Source organism: Chiloscyllium plagiosum, unplaced genomic scaffold (assembly GCF_037043375.1).
Source record: "Chiloscyllium plagiosum isolate Xiang-an unplaced genomic scaffold, Cpla_swu_hap1 HiC_scaffold_40, whole genome shotgun sequence".
Lineage (NCBI taxonomy): Eukaryota > Metazoa > Chordata > Chondrichthyes > Orectolobiformes > Hemiscylliidae > Chiloscyllium > Chiloscyllium plagiosum.
Window position 1 is genome coordinate 20,188,765 of NW_028270178.1, and position 21,220 is coordinate 20,209,984.

The 21,220-nt window shown below is 51.1% G+C and overlaps 1 protein-coding gene across 1 annotated transcript in view; it reads right to left on the bottom strand.

Moving 5' to 3' along the window:
- The window catches only part of LOC122545659 (ras-like protein family member 10B), a 62,186-nt gene that overhangs the window by 499 nt on the left and 40,467 nt on the right, over nt 1-21,220 (bottom strand). The window contains exon 2 of the mRNA XM_087981577.1: nt 631-767. Coding sequence (XP_087837703.1) covers nt 631-767 — 137 coding nt within the window. The remainder of the gene's footprint in view (nt 1-630; nt 768-21,220) is intronic.

Genomic DNA, 21,220 nt, shown 5'->3' on the forward strand with positions numbered 1-21,220 from the left:
TGAATGGCCTGTTCCTGTGGGACAGGCTGGTGCAGGGAGCTGAATGGTCTGTTCCTGTGGGACAGACTGGAGCAGAGGGCTGAATGGCCTGTTCCTGTGAGACAGGCTGGAGCAGGGGGATGAACGGCCTGTTCCTATGGGACAGGCTGGAGCAGGGGGATGAATAGCCAGTTCCTGTGGGACAGCTGGAGCAGGTGGCTGAATGGCCTGTTCCTGTGGGACAGACTGGAGCAGGGGGCTGAATGGCCTGTTCCTATGGGGCAGACTGGAGCAGGGGGCTGAATGGCAGTTTCCTGTGGGCCAGGCGGGAGCAGGGGACTGAATGGCCTGTTCCTGTGGGACAGGCTGGTGCAGGGGGCTGAATAGCCTGTTCCTGTGGGACAGACTGGAGTAGGGGGCTGAATGGCCTGTTCCTGTGGGCCAGGCAGGAGCAGGGGGCTGAATGGCCTGTTCCTGTGGGTTACCAGACAGAGTGGCGCCCCCGGATCAGTCTCCGCAGTGCGTGGGGGAGAGAGCAGGGAGGGCATTTAGAATGCCCCACTTCACCACCCTCCCACCACCCTGTCACCATTGCCCGGTTCCACCCAGTGCCCAGGTTGGGGGTGGGGTGTGGGTGATCAGTTGCCTCACCTTTTTGCCACGATGAGCTGGTGTACAGCCTTGATATACTCGAAGCTGGCAAAACAGCAGATGTCATAGACCAGGATGTAGGCGTGGGCAGGTTGGATATCTTCATCGCCCGTTTCCGTCCACCTCTCGATCCACTCCTGGGGTCGGGGGGGGGGTGGGGGGGGGGGAACAAAACACATCAGCCTTGAGCTCCACTTATCGTTCCTTAAAAGTGCAATCGCAGGTAGATAGGATAGTGAAGAAGGCGTTTGGTATGCTTTCCTTTATTGGTCAGGGTATTGAGTACAGGAGTTGGGAGGTCATGTTGCGGCTGTACAGGACATTGGTTAGGCCACTGTTGGAATATTGCGTGCAATTCTGGTCTCCTTCCTATCGGAAAGATGTTGGGAAACTTGAAAGGGTTCAGAAAAGATTTACAAGGATGTTGCCAGGGTTGGAGGATTTGAGCTATAGGGAGAGGCTGAACAGGCTCTTTTCCCTGGAGCATCGGAGGCTGAGGGGTGACCTTATAGAGGTTTATAAAATCATGAGGGGCATGGATAGGATAAATAGGCCAAGTCTTTTCCCTGGAATCGGGGAGTCCAGAACTAGAGGGGCATAGATTTAGGGTGAGAGGGGAAAGATATAAAAGAGACCTAAGGGGCAACTTTTTCACGCAGAGGGTGATGCGTGTATGGAATGAGCTGCCAGAGGATGTGGTGGAGGCTGGTACAATTACAACATTTAAGAGGCATTTGGATGGGGATATGAATAGGAAGGGTTTGGAGGGATATGGGCCGGGTGCTGGCAAATGGGATGAGATTAATTTTGGGTATCTGGTCGGCATGGACGAGTTGGACAGAAGGGACAGTTTCTGTGCTTTATATCACTGTGAGTCCATTTTGGAACAAACTAGCAAAGGGAGGGATAGATAGGGATGAGATGACAGTGAAAGGCATTTGGACAGGCACATGGAAGGGTGAGAGGCCAAACACTGACAAACAGGACCAGATCAGCATGGACGGGTTAGGCCGAAGGCTCTGCAGGACTCGAACACGGTCACAAGGCTGTGGTGGAGTGACTTCCCGAATCTCACGACGAGTCGTACTGATGGGGACAGGCTGGGTGGCTGAATCGATGCAGGCTGAAGGGGAAGGGAGTTTCACACAAGGCCTGAATGGTTCCCTACTGTTCCATAGCGCTGGCTGTACAAAGAGCTGTTGGAGCAGGCTATCTGTCACTCTATGCCTCAAGAGATGTGATGCGTTCATAGTGAGAGGTGAACAACTTAAAGGGGGGGATACACGCGGCAAGTACTTCGCACAGAGGGTGGTGGGCATGGAGGTGGGAGAGGCAGGCACGGTAGATTCATTTTAGATGCGCCTGGACAGGTGCATAAGTAGGTGGGCAGCAGAGGGATAGAGATGCTGAGGAACTGACCGACAGGTTGAGGCAGTGGATTTGGATAGGCTCAGGCTTGGAGGGCCGAAGGGCCTGTACATTTTCTTTGTCCTTTGACTGAATGCTTTGTTTTCATTCACTCTCCCTGGGACCTGGGCGTCCTTAACTGGCCTCGCGATTAATGCCTCGTCCCGAGTTGCCCCCTTGAGAAGCTGGGGGTGGGCTGCCACCTTGGTCTGTGCGCTGTGACCCCCCGAGACCCGGAGGGAGGGAATTCCTGGATTCTGACCCAGCTATACTGAAGAGACGGTGATACATTTCCAAGTCAGGATGGCGGGTGGCCTGGAGGGGAACGTGCAGGGGCTGGTGTTCCCACGTAACTGCTGCCCTGGTCCTTACAGATGGAAGCGGTCGTAATCGGGGAAGGTGCTGCCTGAGGGACGATGGTGAGTTTCTGCAGGGCATCCTGCAGATGGTGCACCCTGAGTGTCGATGGTAGAGGGAGGGGCTGCCTGTGAATGTGGGGCCAATCAAGTGGGGGCTGCTTTGTCCCTGGATGGCGTTGAGCTTCTTGAGTGTTGTTGGAGCTGCCCCCACCCAGGGGAGTGGTGAGTATTCCATCACACCCCTGACTTGTGCGTCTGGGTGGTGGACAGGCTTTGGGGAGTACAGAAAGGATTTAAGAGTTAACCCTATTGCTGTCGTTTTACAGTCACATGGCAGATACACTTGGACAGATGGTAAACGTTTATCCCTGGAAGATGTTAGTGAACCCAGAAGACATTTAGGAACAATACATCATGGAGACATCATGTTCAGCATCACTCTGTACAGTTCCAGTCTCTGTATCACACTGGGAGTCACTGTGTACAGTTCCGGTCTCTGTATCACACTGGGAGTCACCGGGTACAGTTCCAGTCTCTGTATCACACTGGGAGTCACTGTGTACAATCCCGGTCTCTGTATCACACTGGGAGTCACCGGGTACAGTTCCTGTCTCTGTAACACACTGGGAGTCAACGGGTACAGTTCCTGTCTCTGTATCACACTGGGAGTCACTGTGTACAGTTCCTGTCTCTGTATCACACTGGGAGTCACCGGGTACAGTTCCAGTCTCTATATCACACTGGGAGTCACTGTGTACAGTTACTGTCTCTGTAACACACTGGGAGTCACCGGGTACAGTTCCTGTCTCTGTATCACACTGGGAGTCACTGTGTACAGTTCCTGTCTCTGTAACACACTGGGAGTCACTGTGTGCAGTTCCTGTCTCTGTAACACACTGGGAGTGACCGGGTACAGTTCCAGTCTCTATATCACATTGGGAGTCACTGTGTCCAGTTCCTGTCTCTGTATCACACTGGGAGTCACCGAGTACAGTTCTGGTCTCTGTATCACACTGGGAGTCACTGTGTACAGTTCTGGTCTCTGTATCACACTGGGAGTCACCGAGTACAGTTCTGGTCTCTGTATCACACTGGGAGTCACTGTGTACAGTTCCAGTCTCTGTATCACACTGGGAGTCACTGTGTACAGTTCCGGTCTCTGTACCACACTGGGAGTCACTCTGTACAGTTCCTGTCTCTGTATCACACTGGGAGTCACTGTGTACAGTTCCAGTCTCTGTATCACACTGGGAGTCACTCTGTACAGTTCCAGTCTCTGTATCACACTGGGAGTCACTGTGTACAGTTCCTGTCCCTGTAGCACACTGGGAGTCACTCTGTCCAGTTCCTGTCTCTGTATCACACTGGGAGTCACTGTGTACAGTTCCGGTCTCTATATCATACTGGGAGTCACCGTGTACAGTTCCAGTCTCTATATCACACTGGGAGTCACTGTGTACAGTTCCGGTCTCTATATCACACTGGGAGTCACTGTGTACAGTTCCCGTCTCTGTATCACACTGGGAGTCACTGTGTACAGTTCCAGTCTCTATATCAAACTGGGAGTCACTGTGTACAGTTCCGGTCTCTGTATCAAACTGGGAGTCATCGAGTACAGTTCCAGTCTCTGTATCACACTGGGAGTCACTGTGTACAGTTCCGGTCTCTGTATCACACTGGGAGTCACTGTGTACAGTTCTAGTCTCTGTATCACACTGGGAGTCACTGTGTACAGTTCCAGTCTCTGTATCACACTGGGAGTCACTGTGTACAGTTCCGGTCTCTGTATCACACTGGGAGTCACCGTGTACAGCTCCGGTCTCTGTATCACACAGGGAATCACTGTGTACAGTTCCGGTCTCTGTATCACACTGGGAGTCATTGTGTACAGTTCCTGTCTCTGTATCACACTGGGAGTCACTGTGTACAGTCCCTGTCTCTATATCACACTGGGAGTCACTGTGTACAGTTCCTGTCTCTGTATCACACTGGGAGTCACTGTGTACAGTTCCTGTCTCTGTATCACACTGGGAGTCACTGTGTACAGTTCCGGTCTCTGTATCACACTGGGAGTCACCGAGTACAGTTCCGGTCTCTTTATCACACTGGGAGTCACCGTGTACAGTTCCGGTGCCTGTATCACACTGGGAGTCACCGTGTACAGTTCCTGTCTCTGTATCACACTGGGAGTCACTGTGTACAGTTCCAGTCTCTGTATCACACTGGGAGTCACTGTGTACAGTTCCTGTCTCTGTATCACACTGGGAGTCACTGTGTACAGTTCCGGTCTCTGTATCACACTGGGAGTCATTGTGTACAGTTCCTGTCTCTGTATCACACTGGGAGTCACTGTGTACAGTCCCTGTCTCTATATCACACTGGGAGTCACTGTGTACAGTTCCTGTCTCTGTATCACACTGGGAGTCACTGTGTACAGTTCCTGTCTCTGTATCACACTGGGAGTCACTGTGTACAGTTCCGGTCTCTGTATCACACTGGGAGTCACTGTGTACAGTTCCTGTCTCTGTATCACACTGGGAGTCACTGTGTACAGTTCCTGTCTCTGTATCACACTGGGAGTCACTGTGTACAGGTCTAGTCTCTGTATCACACTGGAAGTCAACATGTACAGTTACAGTCTCTGTATCACACTGGTAGTCACTATGTTCAGTTCTGGTCTCTGTATCACACTCGAAGACCCAGTGTGCAGTTTCAGTTTCTGTACCACACTGGGAGTCACCGTGTACAGCTCCAGTTTCTGTACAAGACACTGGGAGTCACCACGTACAGTTCCGGTCTCTGTATCACACTGGGAGGCACTGTGTACAGTTCCGGTCTCTGTGTCACACTGTGTGTCACTGTGTACAGTTCCAGTGTCTGTATCACACTGGTAGTCACTGTGTACAGTTCCAGTCTCTGTATCACACTGGTAGTCACTGTGTACAGTTCCAGTGTCTGTGTCACACTGTGTGTCACTGTGTACAGTTCCAGTGTCTGTATCACACTGGGAGTCACTGTGTACAGTTCCTGTCTCTGTATCACACTGGGAGTAATTGTGTACAGTTCCTGTCTCTGTATCACAGTGGCTGTAATTGTGTACAGTTCCGGTCTCTGTATCACACTGGGAGTCACTGTGTACAGTTCTGGTCTCTGTATCGCACTGGGAGTCACCGTGTACAGTTCCAGTCTCTGTATCACACTGGGAGTCACTGTGTACAGTTCCTGTCTCTGTATCACACTGGGAGTCACTGTGTACAGTTCCTGTCTCTGTATCATACTGGGAGTCACTGTGTACAGTTCCTGTCCCTATACCACACTGGGAGTCACTGTGTACAGTTCCTGTCTCTTTATCACACTGGGAGTCACTGTATATAGCTCCAGTCTCTGTGTCACACTGTGTGTCACTGTGTACAGTTCCTGTCCTTGTACCACACTGGGAATCACTGTGTACAGTTCCAGTCTCTGTATCACACTGGGTGTCACTGTGTACAGTTCCGGTCTCCATATCACACTGGGAGTCACTGTGTTCAGTTCCGGTCTCTGTATCACACTGGGAGTCACTGTGTTCAGTTCCGGTCTCTGTACCACACTGGGAGTCACCGAGTACAGTTCCAGTCTCTGTATCACACTGGGAGTCACTGTGTACAGTTCCGGTCTCTGTATCACACTGGGAGTCACCGTGTACAGTTCCAGTCTCTGTATCACACTGGGAGTCACTGTGCACAGTTCCTGTCTCTTTATCTCACTGGGAGTCACTGTGTATAGCTCCAGTCTCTGTGTCACACTGTGTGTCACTGTGTACAGTACCTGTCTCTGTACCACACTGGGAGTCACTGTGTACAGTTCCGGTCTCTGTATCACACTGGGAGTCACTGTGTACAGTTCCTGTCTCTGTATCACACTGGGAGTCACTGTGTACAGTTCCTGTCCCTGTACCACACTGGGAGTCACTGTGTACAGTTCCTGTCTCTTTATCACACTGGGAGTCACTGTGTATAGCTCCAGTCTCTGTGTCACACTGTGTGTCACTGTGTACAGTTCCTGTCCCTGTACCACACTGTGAGTCACTGTGTACAGTTCCAGTCTCTGTATCACACTGGGTGTCACTGTGAACAGTTCTGGTCTCCATATCACACTGGGAGTCACTGTGTTCAGTTCCGGTCTCTGTACCACACTGGGAGTCACCGAGTACAGTTCCGGTCTCTGTATCACACTGGGTGTCACCGTGTACAGTTCCAGTCTCTGTATCACACTGGGAGTCACTGTGCACAGTTCCTGGCCCTGTACCACACTGGGAGTCACTGTGTACAGTTCCTGTCTCTTTATCTCACTGGGAGTCACTGTGTTCAGTTCCTGTCTCTGTACCATACTGGGAGTCACCGAGTACAGTTCCGGTCTCTGTATCACACTGGGAGTCACTGTGTACAGTCCCGGTCTCTGTATCACACTGGGAGTCATTGTGTACAGTTCCAGTCTCTGTATCGCACTGGGAGACACCGTGTACAGTTCCAGTCTCTGTATCACACTGGGAGTCACTGTGTACAGTTCCAGTCTCTGCATCACACTGGGAGTCACTGTGTACAGTTCTGGTCTCTGTATCGCACTGGGAGTCACCGTGTACAGTTCCAGTCTCTGTATCACACTGGGAGTCACTGTGTACAGTTCCAGTCTCTGAATCACACTGGGAGTCACTGTGTACAGTTCCTGTCTCTGTATCACACTGGGAGTCACTGTGTGCAGTTCCTGTCCCTGTACCACACTGGGAGTCACTGTGTACAGTTCCAGTCTCTGTATCACACTGGGTGTCACTGTGTACAGTTCCGGTCTCCATATCACACTGTGAGTCACTGTGTACAGTTCCAGTCTCTGTATCACACTGGGTGTCACTGTGAACAGTTCTGGTCTCCATATCACACTGGGAGTCACTGTGTTCAGTTCCGGTCTCTGTACCACACTGGGAGTCACCGAGTACAGTTCCGGTCTCTGTATCACACTGGGAGTCACCGTGTACAGTTCCAGTCTCTGTATCACACTGGGAGTCACTGTGCACAGTTCCTGGCCCTGTACCACGCTGGGAGTCACTGTGTACAGTTCCTGTCTCTTTATCTCACTGGGAGTCACTGTGTTCAGTTCCTGTCTCTGTACCACACTGGGAGTCACTGAGTACAGTTCCGGTCTCTGTATCACACTGGGAGTCACTGTGTACAGTCCCGGTCTCTGTATCACACTGCGAGTCATTGTGTACAGTTCCGGTCTCTGTATCGCACTGGGAGACACCGTGTACAGTTCCAGTCTCTGTATCACACTGGGAGTCACTGTGTACAGTTCCAGTCCCTGTACCACACTGGGAGTCACTGTGTACAGTTCCTGTCCCTTTATCACACTGGGAGTCACTGTGTATAGCTCCAGTCTCTGTGTCACACTGTGTGTCACTGTGTACAGTTCCTGTCCCTGTACCACACTGGGAGTCACTGTGTACAGTACCGGTCTCTGTATCACACTGGGTGTCACTGTGTTACAGTTCCGGTCTCTGTATCACACTGGGAGTCACTGTGTTCAGTTCCGGTCTCTTTACCACACTGGGAGTCACCGAGTACAGTTCCGGTCTCTGTACCACACTGGGAGTCACCGAGTACAGTTCCAGTCTCTGTATCACACTGGGAGTCACCGGGTACAGTTCCAGTCTCTGTATCACACTGGGAGTCACTGTGTACAGTTCCAGTCTCTGAATCACACTGGGAGTCACTGTGTACAGTTCCAGTCTCTTTATCGCACTGGGAGTCACCGTGTACAGTTCCTGTCCCTGTACCACACTGGGAATCACTGTGTACAGTTCCTGTTTCTTTATCACACTGGGAATCACTGTGCACAGTTACTGTCCCTGTACCACACTGGGAGTCACTGTGTACAGTTCCTGTCTCTTTATTTCACTGGGAGTCACTGTGTATAGCTCCAGTCTCTGTGTCTCAGTGTGTGTCACTGTGTACAGTTCCTGTCACTGTACCACACTGTGAGTCACTGTGTACAGTTCCAGTCTCTGTATCACACTGGGTGTCACTGTGAACAGTTCTGGTCTCCATATCACACTGGGAGTCACTGTGTTCAGTTCCGGTCTCTGTACCACACTGGGAGTCACCGAGTACAGTTCCGGTCTCTGTATCACACTGGGTGTCACCGTGTACAGTTCCAGTCTCTGTATCACACTGGGAGACACCGTGTACAGTTCCAGTCTCTGTATCACACTGGGCGACACCGTGTACAGTTCCAGTCTCTGTATCACACTGGGAGTCACTGTGTACAGTTCCTGTCCCTTTATCACACTGGGAGTCACTGTGTATAGCTCCAGTCTCTGTGTCACACTGTGTGTCACTGTGTACTGTTCCTGTCCCTGTACCACACTGGGAGTCACTGTGTACAGTTCCTGTCTCTTTATCACACTGGGAGTCACTGTATATAGCTCCAGTCTCTGTGTCACACTGTGTGTCACTGTGTACAGTTCCTGTCCTTGTACCACACTGGGAATCACTGTGTACAGTTCCAGTCTCTGTATCACACTGGGTGTCACTGTGTACAGTTCCGGTCTCCATATCACACTGGGAGTCACTGTGTTCAGTTCCGGTCTCTGTATTACACTGGGAGTCACTGTGTTCAGTTCCGGTCTCTGTATCACACTGGGAGTCACCGAGTACAGTTCCAGTCTCTGTATCACACTGGGAGTCACTGTGTACAGTTCCGGTCTCTGTATCACACTGGGAGTCACCGTGTACAGTTCCAGTCTCTGTATCACACTGGGAGTCACTGTGCACAGTTCCTGTCTCTTTATCTCACTGGGAGTCACTGTGTATAGCTCCAGTCTCTGTGTCACACTGTGTGTCACTGTGTACAGTTCCTGTCTCTGTACCACACTGGGAGTCACTGTGTACAGTTCCGGTCTCTGTATCACACTGGGAGTCACTGTGTACAGTTCCTGTCTCTGTATCACACTGGGAGTCACTGTGTACAGTTCCTGTCCCTGTACCACACTGGGAGTCACTGTGTACAGTTCCTGTCTCTTTATCACACTGGGAGTCACTGTGTATAGCTCCAGTCTCTGTGTCACACTGTGTGTCACTGTGTACAGTTCCTGTCCCTGTACCACACTGTGAGTCACTGTGTACAGTTCCAGTCTCTGTATCACACTGGGTGTCACTGTGAACAGTTCTGGTGTTCTGGTCTCCATGTCACACTGGGAGTCACTGTGTTCAGTTCCGGTCTCTGTACCACACTGGGAGTCACCGAGTACAGTTCCGGTCTCTGTATCACACTGGGTGTCACCGTGTACAGTTCCAGTCTCTGTATCACACTGGGAGTCACTGTGCACAGTTCCTGGCCCTGTACCACACTGGGAGTCACTGTGTACAGTTCCTGTCTCTTTATCTCACTGGGAGTCACTGTGTTCAGTTCCTGTCTCTGTACCATACTGGGAGTCACCGAGTACAGTTCCGGTCTCTGTATCACACTGGGAGTCACTGTGTACAGTCCCGGTCTCTGTATCACACTGGGAGTCATTGTGTACAGTTCCGGTCTCTGTATCGCACTGGGAGACACCGTGTACAGTTCCAGTCTCTGTATCACACTGGGAGTCACTGTGTACAGTTCCAGTCTCTGCATCACACTGGGAGTCACTGTGTACAGTTCTGGTCTCTGTATCGCACTGGGAGTCACTGTGTACAGTTCCAGTCTCTGTATCACACTGGGAGTCACTGTGTACAGTTCCTGTCTCTGTATCACACTGGGAGTCACTGTGTACAGATCCTGTCTCTGTATCACACTGGGAGTCACTGTGTGCAGTTCCAGTCCCTGTACCACACTGGGAGTCACTGTGTACAGTTCCTGTCTCTTTATCACACTGGGAGTCACTGTATATAGCTCCAGTCTCTGTGTCACACTGTGTGTCACTGTGTACAGTTCCTGTCCTTGTACCACACTGGGAATCACTGTGTACAGTTCCAGTCTCTGTATCACACTGGGTGTCACTGTGTACAGTTCCGGTCTCCATATCACACTGGGAGTCACTGTGTTCAGTTCCGGTCTCTGTATCACACTGCGAGTCACTGTGTTCAGTTCCGGTCTCTGTATCACACTGGGAGTCACCGAGTACAGTTCCAGTCTCTGTATCACACTGGGAGTCACTGTGTACAGTTCCGGTCTCTGTATCACACTGGGAGTCACTGTGTACAGTTCCAGTCTCTGTATCACACTGGGAGTCACTGTGCACAGTTCCTGTCTCTTTATCTCACTGGGAGTCACTGTGTATAGCTCCAGTCTCTGTGTCACACTGTGTGTCACTGTGTACAGTTCCTGTCTCTGTACCACACTGGGAGTCACTGTGTACAGTTCCGGTCTCTGTATCACACTGGGAGTCACTGTGTACAGTTCCTGTCTCTGTATCACACTGGGAGTCACTGTGTACAGTTCCTGTCCCTGTACCACACTGGGAGTCACTGTGTACAGTTCCTGTCTCTTTATCACACTGGGAGTCACTGTGTATAGCTCCAGTCTCTGTGTCACACTGTGTGTCACTGTGTACTGTTCCTGTCCCTGTACCACACTGTGAGTCACTGTGTACAGTTCCAGTCTCTGTATCACACTGGGTGTCACTGTGTACAGTTCCGGTCTCCATATCACACTGGGAGTCACTGTGTACAGTTCCAGTCTCTGTATCACACTGGGTGTCACTGTGAACAGTTCTGGTCTCCATATCACACTGGGAGTCACTGTGTTCAGTTCCGGTCTCTGTACCACACTGGGAGTCACCGAGTACAGTTCCGGTCTCTGTATCACACTGGGAGTCACCGTGTACAGTTCCAGTCTCTGTATCACACTGGGAGTCACTGTGCACAGTTCCTGGCCCTGTACCACGCTGGGAGTCACTGTGTACAGTTCCTGTCTCTTTATCTCACTGGGAGTCACTGTGTTCAGTTCCTGTCTCTGTACCACACTGGGAGTCACTGAGTACAGTTCCGGTCTCTGTATCACACTGGGAGTCACTGTGTACAGTCCCGGTCTCTGTATCACACTGCGAGTCATTGTGTACAGTTCCGGTCTCTGTATCGCACTGGGAGACACCGTGTACAGTTCCAGTCTCTGTATCACACTGGGAGTCACTGTGTACAGTTCCAGTCCCTGTACCACACTGGGAGTCACTGTGTACAGTTCCTGTCCCTTTATCACACTGGGAGTCACTGTGTATAGCTCCAGTCTCTGTGTCACACTGTGTGTCACTGTGTACAGTTCCTGTCCCTGTACCACACTGGGAGTCACTGTGTACAGTTCCGGTCTCTGTATCACACTGGGTGTCACTGTGTTACAGTTCCGGTCTCTGTATCACACTGGGAGTCACTGTGTTCAGTTCCGGTCTCTTTACCACACTGGGAGTCACCGAGTACAGTTCCGGTCTCTGTACCACACTGGGAGTCATCGAGTACAGTTCCAGTCTCTGTATCACACTGGGAGTCACCGGGTACAGTTCCAGTCTCTGTATCACACTGGGAGTCACTGTGTACAGTTCCAGTCTCTGAATCACACTGGGAGTCACTGTGTACAGTTCCAGTCTCTTTATCGCACTGGGAGTCACCGTGTACAGTTCCTGTCCCTGTACCACACTGGGAATCACTGTGTACAGTTCCTGTTTCTTTATCACACTGGGAATCACTGTGCACAGTTACTGTCCCTGTACCACACTGGGAGTCACTGTGTACAGTTCCTGTCTCTTTATTTCACTGGGAGTCACTGTGTATAGCTCCAGTCTCTGTGTCTCAGTGTGTGTCACTGTGTACAGTTCCTGTCACTGTACCACACTGTGAGTCACTGTGTACAGTTCCAGTCTCTGTATCACACTGGGTGTCACTGTGAACAGTTCTGGTCTCCATATCACACTGGGAGTCACTGTGTTCAGTTCCGGTCTCTGTACCACACTGGGAGTCACCGAGTACAGTTCCGGTCTCTGTATCACACTGGGTGTCACCGTGTACAGTCCCAGTCTCTGTATCACACTGGGAGTCATTGTGTACAGTTCCGGTCTCTGCATCGCACTGGGCGACACCGTGTACAGTTCCAGTCTCTGTATCACACTGGGAGTCACTGTGTACAGTTCCTGTCCCTTTATCACACTGGGAGTCACTGTGTATAGCTCCAGTCTCTGTGTCACACTGTGTGTCACTGTGTACTGTTCCTGTCCCTGTACCACACTGGGAGTCACTGTGTACAGTTCCTGTCTCTTTATCACACTGGGAGTCACTGTATATAGCTCCAGTCTCTGTGTCACACTGTGTGTCACTGTGTACAGTTCCTGTCCTTGTACCACACTGGGAATCACTGTGTACAGTTCCAGTCTCTGTATCACACTGGGTGTCACTGTGTACAGTTCCGGTCTCCATATCACACTGGGAGTCACTGTGTTCAGTTCCGGTCTCTGTATTACACTGGGAGTCACTGTGTTCAGTTCCGGTCTCTGTATCACACTGGGAGTCACCGAGTACAGTTCCAGTCTCTGTATCACACTGGGAGTCACTGTGTACAGTTCCGGTCTCTGTATCACACTGGGAGTCACCGTGTACAGTTCCAGTCTCTGTATCACACTGGGAGTCACTGTGCACAGTTCCAGTCTCTTTATCTCACTGGGAGTCACTGTGTATAGCTCCAGTCTCTGTGTCACACTGTGTGTCACTGTGTACAGTTCCTGTCTCTGTACCACACTGGGAGTCACTGTGTACAGTTCCGGTCTCTGTATCACACTGGGAGTCACTGTGTACAGTTCCTGTCTCTGTATCACACTGGGAGTCACTGTGTACAGTTCCTGTCCCTGTACCACACTGGGAGTCACTGTGTACAGTTCCTGTCTCTTTATCACACTGGGAGTCACTGTGTATAGCTCCAGTCTCTGTGTCACACTGTGTGTCACTGTGTACAGTTCCTGTCCCTGTACCACACTGTGAGTCACTGTGTACAGTTCCAGTCTCTGTATCACACTGGGTGTCACTGTGAACAGTTCTGGTGTTCTGGTCTCCATATCACACTGGGAGTCACTGTGTTCAGTTCCGGTCTCTGTACCACACTGGGAGTCACCGAGTACAGTTCCGGTCTCTGTATCACACTGGGTGTCACCGTGTACAGTTCCAGTCTCTGTATCACACTGGGAGTCACTGTGCACAGTTCCTGGCCCTGTACCACACTGGGAGTCACTGTGTACAGTTCCTGTCTCTTTATCTCACTGGGAGTCACTGTGTTCAGTTCCTGTCTCTGTACCATACTGGGAGTCACCGAGTACAGTTCCGGTCTCTGTATCACACTGGGAGTCACTGTGTACAGTCCCGGTCTCTGTATCACACTGGGAGTCATTGTGTACAGTTCCGGTCTCTGTATCGCACTGGGAGACACCGTGTACAGTTCCAGTCTCTGTATCACACTGGGAGTCACTGTGTACAGTTCCAGTCTCTGCATCACACTGGGAGTCACTGTGTACAGTTCTGGTCTCTGTATCGCACTGGGAGTCACTGTGTACAGTTCCAGTCTCTGTATCACACTGGGAGTCACTGTGTACAGTTCCTGTCTCTGTATCACACTGGGAGTCACTGTGTACAGTTCCTGTCTCTGTATCACACTGGGAGTCACTGTGTGCAGTTCCAGTCCCTGTACCACACTGGGAGTCACTGTGTACAGTTCCTGTCTCTTTATCACACTGGGAGTCACTGTATATAGCTCCAGTCTCTGTGTCACACTGTGTGTCACTGTGTACAGTTCCTGTCCTTGTACCACACTGGGAATCACTGTGTACAGTTCCAGTCTCTGTATCACACTGGGTGTCACTGTGTACAGTTCCGGTCTCCATATCACACTGGGAGTCACTGTGTTCAGTTCCGGTCTCTGTATCACACTGGGAGTCACTGTGTTCAGTTCCGGTCTCTGTATCACACTGGGAGTCACCGAGTACAGTTCCAGTCTCTGTATCACACTGGGAGTCACTGTGTACAGTTCCGGTCTCTGTATCACACTGGGAGTCACTGTGTACAGTTCCAGTCTCTGTATCACACTGGGAGTCACTGTGCACAGTTCCTGTCTCTTTATCTCACTGGGAGTCACTGTGTATAGCTCCAGTCTCTGTGTCACACTGTGTGTCACTGTGTACAGTTCCTGTCTCTGTACCACACTGGGAGTCACTGTGTACAGTTCCGGTCTCTGTATCACACTGGGAGTCACTGTGTACAGTTCCTGTCTCTGTATCACACTGGGAGTCACTGTGTACAGTTCCTGTCCCTGTACCACACTGGGAGTCACTGTGTACAGTTCCTGTCTCTTTATCACACTGGGAGTCACTGTGTATAGCTCCAGTCTCTGTGTCACACTGTGTGTCACTGTGTACTGTTCCTGTCCCTGTACCACACTGTGAGTCACTGTGTACAGTTCCAGTCTCTGTATCACACTGGGTGTCACTGTGAACAGTTCTGGTCTCCATATCACACTGGGAGTCACTGTGTTCAGTTCCGGTCTCTGTACCACACTGGGAGTCACCGAGTACAGTTCCGGTCTCTGTATCACACTGGGAGTCACCGTGTACAGTTCCAGTCTCTGTATCACACTGGGAGTCACTGTGCACAGTTCCTGGCCCTGTACCACGCTGGGAGTCACTGTGTACAGTTCCTGTCTCTTTATCTCACTGGGAGTCACTGTGTTCAGTTCCTGTCTCTGTACCACACTGGGAGTCACTGAGTACAGTTCCGGTCTCTGTATCACACTGGGAGTCACTGTGTACAGTCCCGGTCTCTGTATCACACTGGGAGTCATTGTGTACAGTTCCGGTCTCTGTATCGCACTGGGAGACACCGTGTACAGTTCCAGTCTCTGTATCACACTGGGAGTCACTGTGTACAGTTCCAGTCCCTGTACCACACTGGGAGTCACTGTGTACAGTTCCTGTCCCTTTATCACACTGGGAGTCACTGTGTATAGCTCCAGTCTCTGTGTCACACTGTGTGTCACTGTGTACAGTTCCTGTCCCTGTACCACACTGGGAGTCACTGTGTACAGTTCCGGTCTCTGTATCACACTGGGTGTCACTGTGTTACAGTTCCGGTCTCTGTATCACACTGGGAGTCACTGTGTTCAGTTCCGGTCTCTTTACCACACTGGGAGTCACCGAGTACAGTTCCGGTCTCTGTACCACACTGGGAGTCACCGAGTACAGTTCCAGTCTCTGTATCACACTGGGAGTCACCGGGTACAGTTCCAGTCTCTGTATCACACTGGGAGTCACTGTGTACAGTTCCAGTCTCTGAATCACACTGGGAGTCACTGTGTACAGTTCCAGTCTCTTTATCGCACTGGGAGTCACCGTGTACAGTTCCTGTCCCTGTACCACACTGGGAATCACTGTGTACAGTTCCTGTTTCTTTATCACACTGGGAATCACTGTGCACAGTTACTGTCCCTGTACCACACTGGGAGTCACTGTGTACAGTTCCTGTCTCTTTATTTCACTGGGAGTCACTGTGTATAGCTCCAGTCTCTGTGTCTCAGTGTGTGTCACTGTGTACAGTTCCTGTCACTGTACCACACTGGGAGTCACTGTGTACAGTTCCGGTCTCTGTATCACACTGGGAGTCACTGTGTACAGTCCCAGTCTCTGTATCACACTGGGAGTCATTGTGTACAGTTCCGGTCTCTGTATCGCACTGGGCGACACCGTGTACAGTTCCAGTCTCTGTATCACACTGGGAGTCACTGTGTACAGTTCCTGTCCCTTTATCACACTGGGAGTCACTGTGTATAGCTCCAGTCTCTGTGTCACACTGTGTGTCACTGTGTACAGTTCCTGTCCCTGTACCACACTGGGAGTCACTGAGTACAGTTCCGGTCTCTGTATCACACTGGGAGTCACTGTGTACAGTCCCGGTCTCTGTATCACACTGGGAGTCACTGTGTACAGTTCCAGTCTCTGTATCACACTGGGAGTCACTGTGCACAGTTCCTGTCTCTTTATCTCACTGGGAGTCACTGTGTATAGCTCCAGTCTCTGTGTCACACTGTGTGTCACTGTGTACAGTTCCTGTCCCTGTACCACACTGGGAGTCACTGTGTACAGTTCCGGTCTCTGTATCACACTGGGAGTCACTGTGTACAGTTCCTGTCTCTGTATCACACTGGGAGTCACTGTGTACAGTTCCTGTCCTTGTACCACACTGGGAATCACTGTGTACAGTTCCTGTTTCTTTATCACACTGGGAATCACTGTGCACAGTTACTGTCCCTGTACCACACTGGGAGTCACTGTGTACAGTTCCTGTCTCTTTATTTCACTGGGAGTCACTGTGTATAGCTCCAGTCTCTGTGTCTCAGTGTGTGTCACTGTGTACAGTTCCTGTCACTGTACCACACTGGGAGTCACTGTGTACAGTTCCGGTCTCTGTATCACACTGGATGTCACTGTGTACAGTTCCAGTCTCTGTACCACACTGGGAGTCACCGAGTACAGTTCCGGTCGCTGTATCACACTGGGAGTCACTGTGTACAGTTCCGGTCTCCATATCACACTGGGGGTCCCTGTGTGCAGTTCCAGTCTCTGTATCACACTGGGAGTCACCGTGTACAGTTCCGGTCTCTGTATCACACTGGGAGTCACTGTGTACAGTTCCGGTCTCTGTATCACACTGGGAGTCACTGTGTACAGTTCCAGTGTCTGTATTGCACTGGGAGTCACTGTGTACACTTCCAGTCTCTGTATCACAATGGGAGTCACCGTGTACAGTTCCAGTCTCTGTGTCACATGTGTGTCACTGTGTACAGTTCCTGTCCCTGTACCACACTGCGAGTCACTGTGTACAGTTCCAGTCTCTGTACCACACTGGGAGTCACCGAGTACAGTTCCTGTCCCTGTACCACACTGGGAGTCACTGTGTACAGTTCCAGTCTCTGTACCACACTGGGAGTCACTGTGTACAGTTCCGGTCTCCATATCACACTGGGGGTCCCTGTGTGCAGTTCCAGTCTCTGTATCACACTGGGAGTCACCGTGTACAGTTCCGGTCTCTGTATCACACTGGGAGTCACTGTGTATAGTTCCTGTCTCTGTATCACACTGGGAGTCACCGTGTACAGTTCCGGTTTCTGTATCACACTGGCAGTCACTGTGTGCATTTCCGGTTTCTGTATCACACTGGGAGTCACCGTGTACAGTTCCGGTCTCTGTATCACATTGGGAGTCATTGTGTACAGTCCCGGTCTCTGTACCACACTGGAGTCACTGTGTACAGTTCCTGTCTCTGTATCACACTGGGAGTCACCGTGTATAGTTTCGGTCTCTGTATCACACTGGAAATCACTGTGTATAGTTCCGGTCTCTGAATCACACTGGGAGTCACTATGTACAGTTCCTGTCCCTGTACCACACTGGGAGTCACTGTGTGCAGTTCCGGTCTCTGTATCACACTGGAGTCACTGTGTATAGCTCCAGTCTCTGTGTCACACTGTGTGTCACTGTGTACAGTTCCTGTCCCTGTAGCACACTGGGAGTCACTGTGTACAGTTCCGGTCTCTGTATCACACTGGGAGTCACTGTGTACAGTTCCGGTCTCTGTATCGCACTGGGAGTCACCGTGTACAGTTCCAGTGTCTGTATCACACTGGGAGTCATTGTGTACAGTTCCGGTCTCTGTATCACACTGGGAGTCACCGTGTACAGTTCCAGTGCCTGTATCACCCTGGGAGTCACTGTGTGCAGTTCCGGTTTCTGTATCACACTGGGAGTCACCGTGTACAGTCACTGTGCACAGTTCCTGTCTCTTTATCTCACTGGGAGTCACTGTGTATAGCTCCAGTCTCTGTGTCACACTGTGTGTCACTGTATCACATTGGGAGTCATTGTGTACAGTCCCGGTCTCTGTACCACACTGGGAGTCACTGTGTGCAGTTCCGGTCTCTGTATCACACTGGAGTCACTGTGCACAGTTCCTGTCTCTTTACCACACTGGGAGTCACCGAGTACAGTTCCGGTCTCTGTATCACACTGGGAGTCACTGTGTACAGTCCCGGTCTCTATATCACAATGGGAGTCACTGTGTTCAGTTCCTGTCTCTGTATCACACTGAGATTCACCGAGTACAGTTCCGGTCTCTGTATCACACTGGGAGTCACTGTGTACAGTCCCGGTCTCTGTATCACACTGGGAGTCATTGTGTACAGTTCCGGTCTCTGTATCGCACTGGGAGACACCGTGTACAGTTCCAGTCTCTGTATCACACTGGGAGTCACTGTGTACAGTTCCAGTCCCTGTTCCACACTGGGAGTCACTGTGTACAGTTCCTGTCCCTTTATCACACTGGGAGTCACTGTGTATAGCTCCAGTCTCTGTGTCACACTGTGTGTCACTGTGTACAGTTCCTGTCCCTGTACCACACTGGGAATCACTGTGTACAGTTCCGGTCTCTGTATCACACTGGGTGTCACTGTGTTACATTTCCGGTCTCCATATCACACTGGGAGTCACTGTGTTCAGTTCCGGTCTCTGTATCACACTGGGAGTCATTGTGTACAGTTCCGGTCTCTGTACCACACTGTGAGTCATCGAGTACAGTTCCGGTCTCTGTACCACACTGGGAGTCACCGAGTACAGTTCCGGTCTCTGTATCACACTGGGAGTCACTGTGTACAGTTCCAGTCTCTGTATCACACTGGGAGTCACTGTGTACAGTTCCAGTCTCTGTATCACACTGGGAGTCACTGTGTACAGTTCCGGTCTCTGTATCGCACTGGGAGTCACCGTGTACAGTTCCTGTCCCTGTACCACACTGGGAATCACTGTGTACAGTTCCTGTCTCTTTATCACACTGGGAATCACTGTGCACAGTTCCTGTCCCTGTACCACACTGGGAGTCACTGTGTACAGTTCCTGTCTCTTTATTTCACTGGGAGTCACTGTGTATAGTTCCAGTCTCTGTGTCTCACTGTGTGTCACTGTGTACAGTTCCTGTCACTGTACCACACTGGGAGTCACTGTGTACAGTTCCGGTCTCTGTATCCCACTGGGAGTCACTGTGTGCAGTTCCTGTCCCTGTACCACACTGGGAATCACTGTGTACAGTTCCTGTCTCTTTATCACACTGGGAATCACTGTGCACAGTTCCTGTCCCTGTACCACACTGGGAGTCACTGTGTACAGTTCCTGTCTCTTTATTTCACTGGGAGTCACTGTGTATAGCTCCAGTCTCTGTGTCTCACTGTGTGTCACTGTGTACAGTTCCTGTCACTGTACCACACTGGGAGTCACTGTGTACAGTTCCGGTCTCTGTATCACACTGGGAGTCACTGTGTACAGTTCCTGTCTCTTTATCACACTGGGAGTCACTGTGTATAGCTCCAGTCTCTGTGTCACACTGTGTGTCACTGTGTACAGTTCCAGTCTCTGTATCACACTGGGTGTCACTGTGAACAGTTCCGGTCTCCATATCACACTGGGAGTCACTGTGTTCAGTTCCGGTCTTTGTATCACACTGGGAGTCACTGTGTGCAGTTCCGGTCTCTGTATCACACTGGGAGTCACTGTGTGCAGTTCCGGTCTCTGTATCTCACTGGGAGTCACTGTGTGCAGTTCCGGTCTCTGTATCACACTGGGAGTCACTGTGTGCAGTTCCGGTCTCTGTTCCACACTGGGAGTCACTGTGTACAGTTCCGGTCTCTGTATCACACTGGGAGTCACTGTGTACAGTTCCAGTCTCTGTATCACACTGGGAGTCACTGAGTGCAGTTCCGGTCTCTGTTCCACACTGGGAGTCACTGTGTACAGTTCCGGTCTCTGTACCACACTGGGAGTCACTGTGTACAGTTCCGGTCCTGTATCACACTGGGAGTCACTGTGTACAGTTCCTGTCCCTGTACCACACTGGGAGTCACTGTGTACAGTTCCGGTCTCTGTATCACACTGGGAGTCACTGTGTACAATTCCAGTCTCTGTATCACACTGGGGGTCACCGTGTAGAATTCCGGTCTCCATATCACACTGGGAGTCACTGTGTACAGTTCCGGTCTCTGTATCACACTGGGAGTCACCGTGTACAGTTCCGGTCTCTGTATCACACTGGGAGTCACTGTGTGCAGTTCCGGTCTCTGTACCACACTGGGAGTCACTGTGTACAGTACCGGTCTCTGTATCACACTGGGAGTCACTGTGTACAGTTCCGGTCTCTGTATCACACTGGGAGTCACTGTGTAGAGTTCCTGTCTCTGTATCACACTGGGAGTCACTGTGTGCAGTTCCGGTCTCTGTTCCACACTGGGAGTCACTGTGTGCAGTTCCGGTTTCTGTATCACACTGGGAGTCACTGTGTGCAGTTCCGGTCTCTGTATCTCACTGGGTGTCACTGTGTACAGTTCCAGTCTCTGTATCACACAGGGAGTCACTGTGTACAGTTCCGGTCTCTGTTCCACACTGGGAGTCACTGTGTGCAGTTCCGGTTTCTGTATCACACTGGGTGTCACTGTGTGCAGTTCCGGTCTCTGTATCACACTGGGAGTCACTGTGTACAGTTCCGGTCTCTGTTCCACACTGGGAGTCACTGTGTACAGTTCCGGTCTCTGTATCACACTGGTAGTCACTGTGTACAGTTCCAGTCTCTGTATCACACTGGGGGTCACTGTGTGCAGTTCCTGTCTCTATATCACACTGGGAGTCACTGTGTACAGTTCCAGTCTCTGTATCACACTGGGGGTCACCGTGTAGAATTCCGGTCTCTGTATCACACTGGGAGTCACTGTGTGCAGTTCCGGTCTCTGTATCACACTGGGAGTCACCGTGT